The 18,666-nt window shown below is 42.8% G+C and overlaps 2 protein-coding genes across 2 annotated transcripts; both read right to left on the reverse strand.

The window, feature by feature from the left end:
* Positions 1–277: 277 nt before the first annotated feature.
* abcg4a (ATP-binding cassette, sub-family G (WHITE), member 4a) lies at positions 278–9,260 on the reverse strand. Its single transcript, XM_053441695.1, has 14 exons — positions 9,032–9,260; positions 4,441–4,558; positions 4,188–4,320; positions 4,055–4,105; positions 3,297–3,442; positions 3,072–3,195; positions 2,728–2,842; positions 2,521–2,654; positions 1,481–1,579; positions 1,219–1,387; positions 1,038–1,138; positions 802–960; positions 603–721; positions 278–506 (listed from the first exon to the last, which is right to left on the reverse strand). The coding sequence occupies exons 1-14, from the start codon at positions 9,258–9,260 to the stop codon at positions 278–280; spliced, it is 1,926 nt and encodes a 641-aa protein (XP_053297670.1).
* A 6,737-nt stretch (positions 9,261–15,997) lies between these two features.
* Positions 15,998–18,642, reverse strand: si:ch211-117m20.4 (sushi, von Willebrand factor type A, EGF and pentraxin domain-containing protein 1). Its single transcript, XM_053441251.1, has 4 exons — positions 17,559–18,642; positions 17,292–17,459; positions 17,017–17,217; positions 15,998–16,827 (listed from the first exon to the last, which is right to left on the reverse strand). Exons 1-4 carry the CDS (start codon positions 17,764–17,766, stop codon positions 16,814–16,816), a joined length of 591 nt encoding a protein of 196 aa, XP_053297226.1. The 5' UTR covers positions 17,767–18,642; the 3' UTR covers positions 15,998–16,813.
* Positions 18,643–18,666: the final 24 nt, after the last annotated feature.

Raw genomic sequence — 18,666 nt, forward strand, 5'->3', positions numbered from 1 at the left:
CTAGCAATGGGCAGGGGGCAGAACACCATTCGTCACAGTCTAAACTTTCCTTTTTGTTGTATTTCAAGCCTTAACGAAAGATGTAATTGTAGTGTACAGTTTGGGTAATGACGCAGAGCAGCTGTGGGATGACTGCACATGCTGGATTTGTGTACGTCTTTTGTAAATGTGTGTGAAGTCGAGACAGTGAAAGAGAGACTACGTGTTTTCTTACTATCTCACACTGCCGGGATATGTTACGAGCGTCCGAATCCACCAGCGGTCGCCTCTGGATGACTTAACGCATCGACTTGACTTTGTAGCGCAGGACCAGGTAAGTGGCCAATCTGAGGAGCACGAAGAAAACCCCAAGCACAATGAAGTCCACGTAGAGCTTTGCGTCCTCCACGTCCAGCAGCTGCAGGACCTCTACTGGCTTTTGGAACTTGCACACTTGCAAGTCCGGACACTCAAGCTCTGACCGGTTCATCCCGTAGATTGAGAGTATCACCCCTTCAAAGCCGTACCTGAGAGACAGAACCACATGAACCGATTGAAAGAGAATCATTTGAAAGCCTGAACATTCCTAAAGCCAATGGTTAATCTCAGAAATCTGACAGTACCTGACATAGGAGACATAAGAGCTCCACTGGAGGTATTTGGGAATGGTGTCAAAATTGACAAAGAAGCCCGAGAAGAGGAGGACAGGTATGGCTGTGACTGGACCCACAAACGTTGCCACCTGTGGAACAAATAAGCAGCATTTTCCTCAGTATATCCCTCAGTGAAATATCTTGTCAAAAGATACGCAGCGACACCAACCTGCAGAGATGTTGATGCAGCCCCTATAAGGAGACCCAGGGACTGCGCTACCAGGGCTGTGGATGTAGACAAGGCCATGAAAAGTAGGTAGCGACCTGCCTCAGGTGGCTGTGCCGTCATCCAGTACACAATACTGCAGTAAAGGATTGGACAAATCACCTGTGAAGTTGGAGTGTCATTAATTTATAGTCGTCACACTTTTAGTATTATGAAAGTATGAAATTGCAGAACATTACCTGGAACGGTATGTCTGCCATCGTTTTGGCAAGGTAATAGGCCTTCAGGCTGTACCAGTAGTTGAGATGTTCCCTCAAAAACACAGACATTTCCATAGGAACTGTGGAGCAGCAGCAGCGTTAAAATATGTTTCACTTAAACCACAAAAAACACAAATGTGGTACAGACACAGCATCTTACAGGTTAGGACAGTGGGCATCAGGGCAGCGAACATGAGGAACAGCATTGAGAAAAAGAGGAAACCGGTGTTGTTGAAGACCTTGCTGGCATCATTTCCAATTTTGAGATACAGCAAACCAATCAGCACTCCAATAAACAGGTGGGACATGACCCTAAGGTGGGTAAGCACCTTGAAAAGAGAAAAAAAAAACATAAAAGAGAGCGTCAAGATTCAACCTTACCTTGTTTTTCCTATTAAAGTTTAACATAAAAGTTATTTCACCGTGTCTCTGCATATTGTGATGAAGGTTCTTTTGAAGAGGATGCAGAACTGTGTGAATGTACTGGTGGCAAAGCTGTGTTTCTCCAGAGTTCCTATTACCTGTGGATTAAAGACAGATAGAAATAGATAAGGAATCAACCCCTATTCATTCTCCAAAATAAATGTTTGTTCAGTGGAGGAAGGCAAATAGTCATAAATTATTAGATTAGATTTTTTTTACATGATGTGTAAATGTCTGTTTTGTATGCCATGCAAGAAATGTGTCATCTGTGGACCAGGTAAATAATCAGTTCCATGAGGAGGTGACTCAAAATGTCCAAGACAACACTCTTCGCTTCTCATGTTTGTCTGTTACATACAGACAGCAGACGTTAGCTTATCTTAGCACAAAAAACTGGAAACATAGGTGGTGATGAACAATTGCAGATATTTAAACTACAAGTTGAGAAGTTTAAGCACAGTGTCACTTTGGTCAACATTTTTTTTACATATTACACCACAAGACAAAATAAGACAATGGTTTGCAGGCAATGGCCAACAATGAAGATGAAGAAAGACACAGTAAACAAGATCAGAAAACTATCCTTATGTTTTGGGAAAAAATACTTCAAGCAAATGAGTCTAAAGAGGTTTGAAATTGCTAAATCAATAAACTGGTAAAATGTAAGGCCCAAGCTGCCAGTGCACAGTATATAAGTTACTGCAACACAAAGTGCACTTGGTGGTTTGCATATACAGTTTTGATGTTTAGCTGATTCTCTTGAGTGAGAGGAAGCTGAGAGAGACTGAGAGCAAAGCACAGCAGAGGTGAAGACATTTTTTGTTAGATTGCCGATGTAGATTTGAGATATGGCTCCTGCGTCATTTCTCAAACGTAGATCACTTTTTTAATGTATGCTGTTGATTCTTCAGCGACAATTAAAGGGAACTGAGAAAACCTTCTGCAACTTCCTGACATCAAACAATTTTTTGAGATCAGTAAAGGATTTTGTTAGTGACATGATGGTGTGGTGCTCGGTGAGAGGGCGAGTATAACTTACAGGGGGACACTGCGAGGGACAGGACGGATCGTTTTTGGAGTTCTTCTTCCCCTCCTCGGAACACAGACCACCCTGGACGGCCTCGAACAGCACTGGATTCAGGTCTCCATACTCCCCTGATGCCACCTCAATGACTGCGAACAGAGAGGACGGTCAGAACAAACACACTCGCACACACTCACAATCACAGGGAGATGATGGACTCACTGAAATCAGCTGGATTGTGATACGTGGGGCAATGGAGGCCCAGGTTCTTCAGATAAGGGATGAGGTAAGGGACCGTTCCCTTGTATATGCACTGACCCTGACTGAGGATGTAGAGCTGGTGGAGGAGGAGGAGGAGGAACACGGTTACAGGGCATCCAACATAGTTTCCAACACACTGACTCCCTGAATAATGTATGAATAGCTGACAAAACAACAGGCCTGGATATCGACTTCTGTGCTGCTTGTCAGCTGGATAAAATTAATCATGGCAACTTTCACGTCCTGGCCTGAGCGGCAGCTAATGGGGGGCCAGACGTGTCCGGCACTATGAGCACTCAGGTTACCTTATCAAACATCTCAAAGAGCTTGGCACTTGGCTGATGAATAGTGCAGATGATTGTCCGTCCTCCCAGAGCCAGAGACTTCATGAGGGAAACGACCTGGAAGCAGGACGCGCTGTCCAGACCACTGGGACAGGATACAAGGTGATACATATATATATACATATATAAGCTATTTAGTCCAGATGTATGTTGGGTTGACACAGATTCAGATGTGTGGTATCTTACCTGGTGGGCTCATCAAAGAACATGACGGGAGGATTGTTGACCAGCTCGAGGGCGATGGCCAGTCTTTTACACTGACCCCCTGAGAGAGCGTTGGTGCGTGTCTGAGCGCACTCCTGAAGACCCAGAGCAGTCAGGATCTCATCCACCTCAAACACACACACACACAGATGAAAGTCAATACATGATAACACACATACAGTATACAACTCCAGAAGTGGGCAATGTGGAAAATATGCTATCATGGTATGTTTGAAGTGTATAATGCCATATTGAAGAATGCTGTGATGTTATTCAGAGAGAGCCGGCAGCAGGCAAGTTGGTAGATGTCCTATGTTCGATAATTTCTTATTTGCTTTCATCATGGCTGCAAGTGGAATAATTTGGATCAGGTCAAATAAAGTTTTTATGGGTAATTTTTTATTTATTGACAGAACAGGACATTTCAGGCAAGCGTGAAATGGGGAGACAGAGAAAGGCTGCAGGAGGGCTCAAGCCTCATTATGCATTTGTGTTAAAAATTGTGTCGTTTTGCCTACTTCTGAAAATCAAACTATTACATGCTCTCATGTAAAGTTGTAGCATTTTGAATAGTAATATTCCAGGCTGTTGATATCACATGACTTCCTCCACATGGATATGCTTCATTGTCAAGGCATGTCAACATATTAATGTAATAATATCATGATAAAATGATCTTTCTTATTAATTTGAAACATTATATATGTACAATGCAATGGCAGCAATAGTTTCAAACTTACAAGTTCTGTTTTGACCTGCATGCTCTCGTTCAGTTTCAGATTGGCAGAAACCTGAAAGACAAACACATGATTTCTGACTAAAAGGACTAAGTGAGCTTCCGGGAATCACTTTGTTTCTTTCAAATGAGCTCACCATCATGGCCTCCCTGGTAGTGAGGTGTGGCAGCAGCATGTCATCCTGCATGATGTAGCACGACATCTTCCTGAAGGTCCTCAGGTCCCGCGGGCGTCCATTCACCATGACCTTACCCTTCATGCCCGTCTCCCTGTTTCCAAACAGAAAACAAAATTATACTGCCATCAATTTCCAAGCACTAAATCAAATTTAAAGTATCTTGTGAACGAAAAGAATATGTGAGAGCAGATAATCTGGTTAGGGATCTCACCTGTACCCTGCCAGAATATTCATCAGAGTGGATTTCCCGGCTCCAGACGGCCCCATGATGCCAATCAGCTCTTTGCTGCTGAATCTTCCTGACAGGCACTTGAGGAGGGCTTTGTAACCTGAGTAGGAAGAAAATGCTCAGTTGTTTATGCTGTCATAGATATATTAACTTTACGTGGATATTTGTATGCCATATATTAGGATAAGCTGGAAAAACAGACACGATTTATAGATTTCTTTATATTTCTTATTCTAGACCATTTGTGTGAAACAAATCTAGGCTACACTGTTGAGAAAATATTTCCAAGGTGTATTTTGAACATTTACAAATAAAAATATTTAGCCTATAAGAAGAACTAAGCATAATGCTACCTTGACTGCTGCTTATCTGACAAAAAGGCGGTTAAAAATAAGATTAAGGTCAATGATTGAATATAGGTCAAATATTGAGGGCTGCAATTTTTCCTTTACCCTGTGGTGATTTCACAGCCATAAGCCATCTGCTCTCCATATAACTGTATATCCTCCTTACTATGACAACATGAACCAGGAACAGTGAACGGGAGTGTAATGAACTGGTCTCAGTTTACAGATTCTAAATGGATAGTTCAAGTCTAGGTTCACTTCAGCAGGAGGGAAGACACAAACGAGTAAATCTGACTATCATGAGCACTCAGGGTGAAAGGTATGAATGCTGTCAATCATAAAACGTCAGACACACGTGATGTCACACATGACCATCATCCTTATTAGCAGATTACACTGACTGTGCAGCCACTGGATTAAAATACGAGAAATGCTAGAAATGGGAGCTAAAGACAAGATGTTATCAGTGTCTGGGGAAATATGTATTATTGAGCTACTTTAAAACTCACTGCAAGGTCCCTATTCTGTTATGAAGCTTTAGTGTTGTCTCTCACTTGTTAGTGAGAAAATGTAAGAAAGGTCAATGTAAGAAAATTCAAGCTAAATTGGATGTGAAGACTATTTCACTGCATTTAACGAGAGCTGGGTGTCAGATGTGCAGCTGAAGTGTTTTGTATTGGAAAATTATCATTTAGTAAAAAAGGAAATAGCAATAGAGGGGGATTCATGATGCCCTCTGTGGCGCCAGCAGAAAAACCACAGGTATTACTTCTCTGCAGCGGTTTCAAAACTGTTTGTGGTGTAGCCTGCTAATGCAGATGGCTTAGATGTGTTTGCTCCTGATGCATTTTCCTAACCACTGCGGCTCTTGACGCTGAGCAGAAATAGTGAAACAACAGGTTAATAACTGACATAGATTCTGAACCCCTCCACATATGGAGTGTTCAAAAAGGCTGTGGTTATGTATCCTGCCTTATTGTCACCACATACCCCTTCAGGGACATTTCTCCCTGTCTCCAGCTGTATAATAAGGGTCTCAGCAGAGCTTCCAGCCCACAAAATGTAAACCCTATGAGCAAGGTAAGCTGCCTTGCTCCCTGGCAGTGTTTTTACATCAGACATCCCCACCCAGACAGCAGAGCGGCATGCTGTCAGTGAAGCAGCACTGCCCTGGCATGCGGTGCATACTGATGGTCTAACCCAGTGCTGTAGGTCGTGCATAGCAATGGTCTCATCTGTGCGAGACTGCCGCTACATCCTGATCACCCGGTCTCATGAGAGCCGCAGAGTACATAACTCATCTCACTGTCCCCACACACGTTTAACTGGATGTGACAGTCGATTTGAGGGAGCCTGATCTCACTGGTGATCTCAGAGTTAAGTGTTGGACAAATTGTTATGAGTCACGGTTGAGGTGGGGGTCATCACTTGCCTAATGGAATATGGAATTATAATACTTCCATAAACCAGGACGACCTGTTTCATTCGGTTTAACCTGGGAAATTGTGTGAGCAGAAAACAAAAAAGAAGAAGAAATGAAATTAACAAAATGAAGCAGTATAATCTGATTGATGTCCTTGAACATTTTACTGTGGTCTATCCCTCTCACATGAGGCAGTTAAATTGATAACATACTTAGGCTCTGCATAAACTGCTGCCATTCGTCATAGGATAAATACGGCTAATGCATTACTTTGAATTCAGTTTTACCCTTGGCCTAACACACTGTCCACAACATAACATGATCAATAAAAAGATAAATATAAGACACATCACTGTGCGCTACGTGTGCTGAGTGTCTTTTCAAATCTGGTAAATTGTAAATTTTTTAAATTGTTCTGCAATACAGGGATTACATGGATTTGCATCCCAGTCATAAATTTCACCCACAGTCTAAGACTGAAACCATTAAAAAAAGATTGCTTTCACATATTATATATTGCATATTACAAAGAATTTTGACAAACTGCACAATCACAAAACATTCATAGAACAGCCGAACATTAGCCGAATATTTATTTTTATTCTAGTTTATTATATATTTGATTCTAGATCCTGTTGCCATTCTTATTTTTTGCTGCGTAGCTTCTCTCTCGTGTTGCTGTGTCAAATTCAAATGTCCTCTACAGAGAATCAACAAAATGTTTATCTTTGAGGCTCTTAAAAAAATCTGAGCAAGAGCATTCTAAGTATAAGCTGGGATTTTATCTCTGTAATATGATCACTCTAATTCTCTCCCTAACCAACTCAAATAATACACAGAGTGGCAGAGACGCAATGGCGCTAAATAAACAAAATGCAGATCTGTAATCACCTGAAGGCATGTAAACATCTCCCTGCTCTCCCTCCCTCCCCTCCCTCCCATCCTGCCCTCCCCCTCTCATTGCCGGGTTAGTGTTCCACCAGTCGTCTCCCTCGGGAGGAGAATACCCTCAACATGAAACAAGCTCACAGCAGCTTCATCCTAACAGGGATAAATGGATGCCCTCGCCGAGAGGAGCCTGCAATAACAAACTCAGACGGAGGACAGCCTGTGCAGCAGCTGACCTTCCTGAGCCCTTCTACAATAAAAAGAAACAAGTCTTACATTCACACTGTGGTGATTTATGGATAAGAGTGGAATCAAACATGGACCCCGTCGTTCCTTTTTGAAAATGACTCATAAGCAGCGTGTCTCATGACTCAAAGACAAAAACACATTAAATTAAAGATGACATCATGGGTTTAAGGCTCAGGGTTTGTGCTACACGTCATCCTCTTTCTCGTCTTTCCTTCCGACCCTCTCCAACGATTACATATAAAACTTTCCAACTCAACGGAACATAAAGTAATATTTTTTTCCAGGAGAAATAATCACAGCAGAACAACAGTCGGTTGGATCAAACCTGTTTGTTGCTTTGATCGGGTGGGAAACAGGAAGTGCAAAGAATCAGCTCTGAGCTGAGCTTGGACAAAAAGCCCCTCAGAATGATCTACAGCTTATGTCAGATATGAGACAACACAATAATAATAAAGATAAAGGTTTGGATTTTCATTTTATGTGAGTATGGAGGTACCATGGTGATGTGGTTGTTAGCACTGATGCCTCATAGCAAGAAGGTTCCTGGTTTGAATCCATGTGTCTTTCTGTGTGGCGTTTGCATGTTGGAGACAATTGGTATGAATGGTTGTTTGTCTCTGTATGTTGGACCTGCGGTGGACTAGCGATCTGTCCAGGGTGGTTCCAGCCCCCCCGCACCATCAATAGATAAGGGAACGTATTAGGAAAGGCAGGAGCAGGATGTGAAAGGCACGAGATTCTCAGAGTAAAATGGAAAGCCAGCCTCTTGATGAAAGGAACCATTTAATTAATAAAAACTGAGACACTTCCTGCTCACACATCATCAGCCCGATGAGCTGAGGCAAGCGCCTCGACATCAAGCTTCCCCCTGCATGAGATTCCCCCCGCTGCTCCTCTTCCCAGCCATTAATGCTCTCCATACGTTGAGTGGAAGAACAAACACTCCTGTGTCAGGCTTTCATAATGCACATCAATATTACACAAGGCTGAAAATAACACAAGACAACCTGCAATGCATCAAACAGGGCCTCTCCTAAGAATAACATGTGGCGAATGTCAATAAAGAATTCCTCTGAAGTCCCCCCCCCCACCGAACACACACAAACACACGGACACGCACACACACACATACCCCGCCCTGCTAAACACACAGAGCACAACAAGAGCACAACCGTTTACAGAGGGTGGTGTGGTCGACGATTAGCTAAATGGCCAAAGGTTGGAGACTCGTCATTGACATAGTCGGTGAGTTTAAATGCCGTCCATATTTCATGAGCGGGATCAATCATGGGCCTGACTCGCTGCCACCGCCTACTCTCAGACAGCCCAGGGAAAAGAGAGGCGTGCAGCCTGCCAACCTGCAAGTGTAAATTATTAACTATGTCTAAACTCTGCTGAGCGAAGCAGAGCTTATAGGAACACTGACTGCTGCAACATGCGGGGAGTCAGTGTGTATATGTGTGTGTGTGTTTGAGGACTGGGCTGGGCTGCATGTGTCAGAACAATAGAGCCAGTCAAGTTTAAGAGTTCAACACGGGGGGAAATATATTTCTCACAAAGGCTTTTAAATTCCTTTGAAATTCCTGCTCTCAGGTTATTGATCGTCATAGGCGCTGTTTTCCTGCTCATCCATCATGGCTACTATAGTGAAGCGAGCGTTCAGTACCTCTCCTCCTCCACCAGGGACCCTCTCGGATGGTGTAGGAGAGCTCATTGAACTCCAGGTCCACAGCAGAGCGACGTGGGAGGTGGGAGAAGCGCTGGGCCTCGGTGATGTGGTTCTCCACTTTCTTCAGGTGGACGAGCAGCGGCGCCTCCTGAGGTGCTCCGGCGAGAGCTTTGGTCTCCTCCATGGGAATGCTGACCGAGCCCGGCTCCTGCGTCTTCTCGGCCATCGTGAAAGGCTGCATGGGGAGAACACACGTGTCAGATTTAAAACTTGTTTTTAAAGCTCACCTCCTCTCTCCTGCTTCACAAGAAGATGTATCATTGTTCTCCATCAATCCGGCCTCATAATGCTACAGTTTCCTACACTTTTTCACTTAAAAAATCATTCAAACTTCCATCTCTATTGATATAAACATACAGAATTGTTAGAGTGTGGTTGACACATATCAAGTGCTTTAGGATCTTATTAAATAAGAATTGATGAAGATATTCTGCAGAGGTGTCTGATTAAAGAGACTGAATTTTTTCTAATTCTCAGTGGTGAATAATAGAATTATCTCAATGAGCCTCAGTTGTCCATACTCTAATATATGAATTTATTATAAGAGCGCTCTGTCAAAAGAGAAGATTCTTGGTCTAAAGTACATCCGGATGTCAGACTAAAAAAAACGGGAAGTACAACAAAAGCACTGTAAATCATACACAATACTACAAGGTGGAAAAGTAGCAAATTCATTGACACAAATCCCGACAGACACTACAGTAAGCAAGTTGATGTGAAATTAACTGACCAAGTTAACAAGATCAGCATTTGTCTGATTGGTTGAATGTTTCCCTGGTGTCCACTAAACCAGATGTGCGGACGCAGAGCATCTGTTGCAGGAATGATTTTAGGACGACTACAGGCATCATGTTAAAAACAAGGCGCTGCACATGATCTGATTACACTTTCTTCTATGGACTGGCTACTTGAGGGGAATGAGATCCAGAGTGTGAGGGGTCGGGGTCTGGTTTCAGTCCTGCAGCACACTTTACTGCTGATTCACCTAAATTTCCTCCCCGATAAGTCGGCCTGTCTGAAGTGGCTGTTAAACCATATAGTGCCTGCTGATCCATTAGCTTTCAGGTTATCGGAGACTGAAACCCCACATTGCTTCTGTATGTACTGAAGATATCATTTTAAGCCGGTAAATCTTTAACACAAAATACTGCAGAAATAACTTAATAAAAGATTAGATCAGGACTTTAGGTATGAGTAAATCCCATGCAATTACAAGTTAAATGTCTACAGTCAAATTCCACAGATTTGGATCTAGGATTTTTCTAAATCAGGGGCCACAATTTACCCAGAGGGCCCAATTATAATGGATTATAACATCCATGCACAATTCCTGATTCAGTGCAAAGGTGCAAGTGTAAGTAATTTCTTGTTTACTGTCAGCTCTATAACTTTGAGCAAAGCCTTGTTCAAGCACATCGTGTACCAACAAAAAAAAATTGTTAGTATTGTTAGTAAATTACTAGTTTATTCAAAAGGAAAAAAAAAACTACTGACAGGACAGGGACATTTCTTGGGCCAATCAGAATTCACCCCTGGACCAGCCCCTGTATTTAACATATTTTGAATACAAAACATAATGGTTTAAACATACACTAGAGAAAATATCTCTTCTGCATTCAAACAACATCTAGACAATACCTCAAACTGATCCAGACTAATGTGGAAACTGTAGTTTGATCATTTATTTTTATGCAAAAGTCAGTGGTGTGAGTATGTTTATGTACATGCAGACCTAGAATAATATTACAGAATAAACAGATTGTGGCGATGGAAAAAATGTTTACGAAATTAATAACTGAAGCTTTTTGTTTATATTTACTCATCCACTCATGCATCTTTATCAAAGCTGTACTTATTTATCCTCGTAAAAGATAATCTTGTGACACCCTATCGGAAACTAACATATATGACCAATCTGAGAGATCACACTGCAGAGAAAATAAAATAGAGAATACAAATCCCTATCAGCAAATGTGGGAGAATAACACTCCTCATGAATCATGTAATCACTGTATACAAACATTTCTGCTGCCATGCAATGCCTCATGCAGTCTTGTAGGATCTATGACCTGTACTATGTGCAACAGAATATTCTCCTGTGAAGAGAACCAAGTGAAGAAAATGGACCATGGCTTGTATTGATCATACTGCCATTAGTGTATTCCCATTACCAGCCTCCATAAGCTCTGCTGACTTTAATGGTCTCACAGTCAGAAAATGAAGGCCTCTCCATGATTTGTCATGTGCGGCCCCAAAGCCAGGACACGTGAGCATGAACGCACGCCACACACACACACACACACACACACACACACAAACACAGAGCCCTAGTAAAAGTGTGCTGAAGGGATGAAATATGGTTATTAAATGTACAGGCTTTGCAGTGGTGTATGTCAGTCTGTGTGTCTGCGTGTGGACTCCGGGCTCTGCACCGATGGAGGAGGCCCCTGGCTCTTCAAAAAGCACCTGTTAACAACAAACTGATGAGAATGAAAGGATGACACTCCATCTATAGGCTGAGAAAATACAAAAACACAATCTAAAGTACAGAAAATGGACAGAGAAGCGGGGAAGCAGTTTTCTGAGGCGGATGACTCACAAATGAGCCTCTCCCAATGGCATCTTTACAGCATCTCTGTCAGTATTCTACAGTGTTTGAGTTGCATTGAGCACACACGCACGCACTCACATGCACACGCACACAAACACGCACACGCACGCATTCACATACTTATTATTGTGTGTAGAGATGAGAAGGTGAGCAGCTCAGCCCTGGCTCTCCTCTCTGGGTGGGAGCAACAGATCCTCTCAGACGCAGTCCCTCCACATTTAGGAGGTCCCCCTCCTCCACCACCAAAACACAGTCCCAGTCAGCCACAGACAACAAGATGCTCACAGGAACCACAACAAATTAAATGAAATACAAAATCCGGATCGGCTATGATGCGTTCAAGGCCCGCGCAGTGTTCCTCCAATTGTCTAGTATCTCTCCCGGGGTGCGGCGCACATCATCCCGCATCCACCACAGCTACAGCAACTCATGAGATTAAAACCATGTCCGGCCTCCAACTATGACCGCATCCCGGAGAGGAGAATCGTCAGGGCAGCATGTTTGTTGGAATTATGATTATTGTTATTAATATTCCCTCTCGTTAAATCCATCCGTCCTTGAAACGCTCGCACTCATCTTCATTCAGCGGGGACAGTCTTCACATCTGGAGCCAAAACAGTGATGCAGATCCTCCAGCAGCAGCAGCAGCAGCATCAGCACCAGCTCGACACAGCAGCAACCGCCGTTATCCTCTGGACCGGTTTGTGCGTGTATGCGTGTGTGTGTGTGTGGTGCGCACGTCGGTCTAGGATAGGCTACAGACATGGATGCACAGGCTGCAGGGCGTTGCTGGCAGGATGCTACAGGAGGGGGACAAATACATTACATCTGCTGTTTTGGTTTTGATCGAATGCTCCTCAGAATTCTTACCTTTTAGATTAATACAGTCTTACTAGGTTAAAAAAAAAAAAACATTAAGAAAATCTAAAAGACACATTTGAAGGATTTCATGAACTAAAAGTTGGAATGGCTTCACTGTAAAATCAGATTATCTGCAGAGGCTGTGTCACTGATGCCAATTTAAACATGTTACAATTTGATTTTCTATTCCGGGACTACTCAGGGTTGATGCGCATCCACGAGTAAACAAGATGAAAGGGGACTAATGCAAGAGAAACACTGTTGTTTACACATATCCGGGTCATACGATCAGCATGGCTTCATTCTGCCACTGACGGTCAGTGTAAACGTGAGGAGGATCTTTTTTTGGTGACATCCAGGTCTGTCTCTTTAAAGGCCGCACCTGCGCAGCTGCCCGCCTGGTGCTGATGCTGCAGTGCCCGGGTTATTTTCGGTAGAGCAGTCGGGGTTACTCGCGTTCAAGCCGGGGCCTACATGTCTTACATCACCCCTGAGAGGGACTCAAGACCACTTTTAGCCAACCGCACCGCGCCTCTTCATCAGACACGTCTAATAACGAGAGTCGCCATGCGGGAGCAGCTCGAGCACAGCGAGCCATGCACCCCCCTCACTGTGCCTCCTCATAGCTGCTATGATGTGCCACACACCAGGAACAGCGAATCCATCACACTATGAATACACGAGTAGAGCTTTTAACTAACGTATGTCTTCTTCTTAGTATGTTCTATACGACATCTTCATCTGATGGCGATGAATCAGTGTCAGTGTCCAAATAATAAAGGCACATGTTTGGTTTTCTTTCTTTATAACATAAATGTATATATACAATGATAATTGTGAATAATACAATGAATAAATGTTAATAATAATTGATTTAATGTGAGAAATGTCCAATAACACGCCCTACATATACTTACAGAAGGTACACTTGCAGTGACACCATTGCCGAGCTGACATGTCCCTCTTGTCCAACACTTTTAAATGTACCACTGACCCTCTGTGGACTAACTTAAACTTGAAATTTTACTTAACTTGAAACTCATCTCGGTAATTAACTGAGATTGAATGTGCAAGTGTGTTGTATTCAGGGACACATGAAGTGGTCGTGCTTCAATCTGTTATTTTTTCTGCAAAGGCCAAATCCAGATTGCATGATAAAATGAGCTGGGGAGAGAGAGAGGGATGACCTTTCATCCATCGTCTGGAGAATAATTTCACATTTGAAACAAACTCTAAATCATCTAAAAGCAGCCAACAATTCTCAGTTGTGCCTGAATGTGTGAGAAAACACCAGGAGGCAGATGGTTCAATCGAACTAATGATCATTAATCAATGTCAGAGATAACGGTGTTCTCTTTTCATGAACTGCACATTAACAGGGCCCGCACCTGTCGCCCCTTTTGAGATAAGTGCAAACACTCGTGGGAGTTTTACTTTCCGTCTGCTGAACATTGACAAGGTGACAGCATCAATGGAGGTATTCTGAGAAGCGCAGTGTGCTCCCAGAAGAGGGGTTAGGCGTCCTATAAGTACAGAGCAGCCGTGTCATTACAGACACACATCAGAGGGGACAAGATCACTCAGGATGGAACTCAGCTCGACGGCTCTCTTCTCCGTGGGCTTCCTTCTGCTGCTCCCACAAGCAACTCTCATGAGCACGGGTGAATTTAGAGTAGAATCCAGGAATAGAACATTGAAAGATTCACTCTGTGTGTGTGTGTGTGTGTGTGTGTGTGAGTGAGTGCATCATGAAATACATTGCTATACCAACAATGTGATATTACAGGTCCAGAGTCTCTTCCAATTATTCTGACTGTGGAGAATGACCTGTCTAACATGACCCCTGAGACCTACTCCAGCTCTGTGGTGGAGGGAGGAGTGCTGCTGGGCGCTCTGAGGAGAGTTCAGGACACACAGCAGGATTTCAAGTAAGACCCCCCCCCCCCCCCCCCCCATGACGTCCCCGGCTCGGGCTGGTTCTCCTGCATATTTAAGATCACTTCTGCTCTCAAAGAAACTCCACATGTCCACACAACTCTCCGTTTGTGTCCGTCAGGTTCACAGTGAAGGAGGACCCAGACTTTGGACTGATGCTGGAGAGCGTGAACGGAGTGGCTGGCAGCGAGCGCGAGCAGACGTACTGGGAGATCCTGTCAGGGAGCTCAGGAGAGTACAGCAGACTGGATGTGGGTGAGTAAATCCTCCCCAGAGTCTCAGCCCAACGTATCTGTGGAGGACTTAATGAGCTGTAATGAAGCAGGAGAATTGGTTGTCCTTTCACTTAGTGCCTCAGGATGTTCTTCAGTGCGATTATTCAAAAAAACTGCATTGATGTGACAATGAATGTTTTCTATTTCTGCCCGTCCATAATTACAGTCTGTTGTTTGGTAATACAATGAGCGCCTCTTTGATTATTATGGAGAAAATTGCTGAATGAATAGTCCCACATTATCTTGTTTTACTCTAAGAGCGCTTCAGCGACTGAGCAGCACTAAATCTTAAATCATAAATATACCTGATCCACACTTTTGTCTTTTATTTAATCGCAGGAATTGGCTGCTACAAACCCAAAGCAAATGAACACATCATCCTCAGGTTCAGCGTGTGGCCTCAACACGTTTAGCAGAAGGATTTTGGAGTCAGACCTGGAAGAGGATCAAGCTTTGTTTTATTTTTCATTTTTGCATATATGACCGTCTCTGCATCATGTGTTATTGTTGCTGCTGCTGACTGCTGTTTGTGAGAATAAACAAAATAGCAACACCTGCTGGCTTTCAGGAGTATTGTCATCTACCAAATACACGGATACTCTGCTGGAAATCTTGCAGACTCCATCAAATTGGTTTGCAAAGAATCAAACATCTGAGCAAATAATGAAAGAGTGACAGAGGCTTATTTAAGATATTTTTTAAATGCTAATAGAAATATATATTAATCCATGCGTCCATTATCTATACCGTTAATCCTGGAGTCAATCCCAGCTGACATTGGGTGAGAGGCGGGGTACACCTTTGACAAGTTGCCAGTGCAACTTCCAGTAGAAAGAAGTAGCCAAAGAAAGCCTTATATAAAACTATACAATAATCATATATTTGGATATAAATATTAAGAAATACAACAGGCCAGAAACTGCACGCTCCACTATAATTGTTTCCGAAAAAAGGAATAAATAACACTGGGAGGTGAGAGGTATTATGTTATTGCTATACTAACCATTATAAGCAGCATATTATCAGCAATGTAAGCACAAGTCAATGGAAAAGCTGGATTTAAAAGGAAATAAGAACTAACAAAAGTTTCTGAGCATGAAAATCAAATGAAGTGGTTGTGAAGTGTGTGGATGCATTTAAAACTTCATATAAAATTTGTCATTGAGTTCAAATAGTCTTGTGCTAGTTTTAGTTCATTTTATTCCTTTAAAATTCACCAGACATCATTTCACATATACACCATCAATCTATATAAAAATAACAATTTGTCTTTACAACAAAGTTTTGTGTGCCATTTATCCACTTAAAAATAATTTGAATATCAAAACATATAGCATTCTTCCTGTCAGCAGAAATAGTTAGCACATAGCTTATGAGTTCTACAGCACTTGTGTTATCTCTGACCACAGCTCCTCCCTTTGTAACAAGATTAAGGTTTCAGCTCCCTCCAGGACAGATGGACTGAGAGGAGGTAGATGAGACACTAATCTCTGTGATTTCACTCCCCTCTCTCCTTTAGTTCTACCTTCCAAGCATGTTTACAGACACACATTAAATAAAGTATATTCAATACAATCGAGAGGTTAAATTTGTGACATTAAAGATTAAATATAAAATGATAATTCCTTATGAGTGCTGTCTAAACCCCCAAATCCTGATAATTTGCCCTCCCGAAATGACATTAATATGATAACAGACCTCACAACCTGGCACTTAAGGTAATTATAAAAAAATTTTTTTAACAATATCAAATAATTGTTTGACCCAAGTTTGACACGACTGTTCAAAGTTTGAACATTAATTCCCCTCACTTTTCTTGTCTCGCCACCCTACCATCCCACAGATAAGATCAGCAGCTCTGATTTGCTCAGAATTCACCACCTAATGACTGACTGCCATCTTCTTGTCATATTGTAAACTCTCAAGTAGAAATTGGGTGTGCCAGAGAGATTAAAGATGGAGAATCATAGTGTGTGTGTGGATTTCTTCTTCGTCTGAGGTCTCACCGTACAGTCAACCCTGGGCTTTCTCCATACCCTAGCCTGCAGATGCTGAAATAAAGAGAGAGACAGGCGTAGTTTGCATGACATTCCTCAATGACAGACACCAAATTAATGCTTGCAGTTCAATAATTAAACCACATTCAAGTGTTTTTACACCGAGGTAACATTGCAACATGTTCACATATCTCGAGGTCAATAAGTCGGTATGTTTATGGGTATAGCGAGGAAACTACTCACCACATGATAGGGCACAGTCACAAATGCAGGGGACGCACTGTGCAAAGAAACGCTTCCAGCCGCTCTCCTTCTTCTTGCAGTTGTCTATGCGGCTGCAGCCTTGTTTGGGATGGCCGAAGTAGCTCTTATAGGCGCAGGTGGAGTTGCAGGTCCCATTCAGTTCCCTCTCACTTATTTCAACGCTGCCTCGCTGACACATTCCTACAAGACAGTCAGAGTGAATCCCATGCCGAGCTGAAAGGGGTCACACGACCTTCATGCCGGTGTTTACTCACGAAGGCACGAAGGTTTCGGCGTCCACAGACCATTAGGCTGGCAAATTCTGGTAGGGTTTCCCACCAGCATGAAGCCATAGCGACAGGTGTACCTCACCGCAGAGCCCACCCACCAGTCGTTACCGTACACCGCACCGTTATAATCCACGGCTGGCTTCCCGCAGTTCACTGCCCGCAAACAGGAAAGATGAGCAAGTTAGCAAAACAAGGTTGACAAGACCAGACAGTGACTCACATTTCAAACAGTGTGGTGGTCTAAGTTTTTACCTTTGCACAGGGACTTGTAGCCGAGCCAGCAGCAGCTCGAGTCTCCACAGCGGTCCCTCCTCAGCTCCTGGTGCAGCGCCTTACAGCCTCCTAAACAAAGGGGCGCTGACCCTGACCAGTATATGTCATCTATGAAGTCTGGCTGGGGAATCCATTCTGTCTCTCCTGCAGTAAAAAAAACAACTTTTGAATCAACCTCCTCAAACATTAGAATGGGACAACATTGACAGTTTTGGTTCCTGAGGTTTTACTTTTGTTATTAATGTGATTGTTGTTATATAGGGATCCATTAAGCTGTACGGTGAACATTATACTACCAGGTCTTACCACTACCTTCCACCTCCTCAGTCCATTCAGGCAGCTGGGAAATTCCTCCCTGGAAGAATCCAAATAGGGAAAACAGCAGCAGAGGGTGAAACCTCACGGCGCCCATGACTGATGGACTCAATTCCTGTGATAAATCTGCAGAGGGATCCGAGACCTGTCATGAACCTTAACACTGTACATCATCAGCTTTGCGAGGTCAACAGACATGGAGTTAGTGGAAGTGAGTATCCAAGCTGCAGAATGAGGGAGCAGAGAGCAGTAACTAACACTTGAACTAAGCTGTATGCGCTGCCTAATCTTCTTCACTACACTAATCTGCCACCATGTCCTCTAAATCATGCTGTGACTGGACACACACAGCTTTGGCAAAGATTTGTTATGATTCAAAATCACCTAATCAGCCGAGCTGTTTAAAATATTTGCCAATAAATCCAAGTAATTATAACATGACCTTAGTGGAAAGAACAAAAATATAAATATATATGGATTTAAAAAAACACATTAAGTAGATTAGCTAGAACACAATTGATCCTTTTTACTGTCTATCCAGATTTACTTTTCTTTTTCAAATCACATGAATGAAAAATAAATCTAGAAAAATTAGACAATACTAGAAAGTCCACACCTTGACTTTGACTCAACTAATATCTTTTTACATACTGTGAGCGCAGTTTGTACATCATTGGTTGATAACATCTCCATTCTAGAACAGTTAATTTATGCAAAACATTTTTTAGCTGAAGTTGAGCAATTGTATCAGCAGAGGGCACCGTAATGCAAC

The sequence above is a fragment of the Pleuronectes platessa genome, chromosome 15 (genome assembly GCF_947347685.1).
Source record: "Pleuronectes platessa chromosome 15, fPlePla1.1, whole genome shotgun sequence".
Taxonomy (NCBI): domain Eukaryota; kingdom Metazoa; phylum Chordata; class Actinopteri; order Pleuronectiformes; family Pleuronectidae; genus Pleuronectes; species Pleuronectes platessa.

Bases quoted from the DNA above. Each gene is read 5' to 3' on its own strand.
- abcg4a (XM_053441695.1), bottom strand. From the start codon at position 9,260: ATGGCCGAGAAGACGCAGGAGCCGGGCTCGGTCAGCATTCCCATGGAG. The intron at 1,139-1,218 runs GTAAGATGCTGT...GCTGCTCCACAG, and splicing joins GATGCCCACTGTCCTAACCT to TTCCTATGGAAATGTCTGTG. The intron at 722-801 runs GTTGGTGTCGCT...TTTGTTCCACAG, and splicing joins CTGCATCAACATCTCTGCAG to GTGGCAACGTTTGTGGGTCC.
- si:ch211-117m20.4 (XM_053441251.1), bottom strand. From the start codon at position 17,766: ATGTTTGAGGAGGTTGATTCAAAAGTTGTTTTTTTTACTGCAGGAGAG. The intron at 17,460-17,558 runs GTAAAAACTTAG...GTTTGCGGGCAG, and splicing joins CTACAAGTCCCTGTGCAAAG to TGAACTGCGGGAAGCCAGCC. The intron at 17,218-17,291 runs GTGAGTAAACAC...ACTGTCTTGTAG, and splicing joins GCCGAAACCTTCGTGCCTTC to GAATGTGTCAGCGAGGCAGC.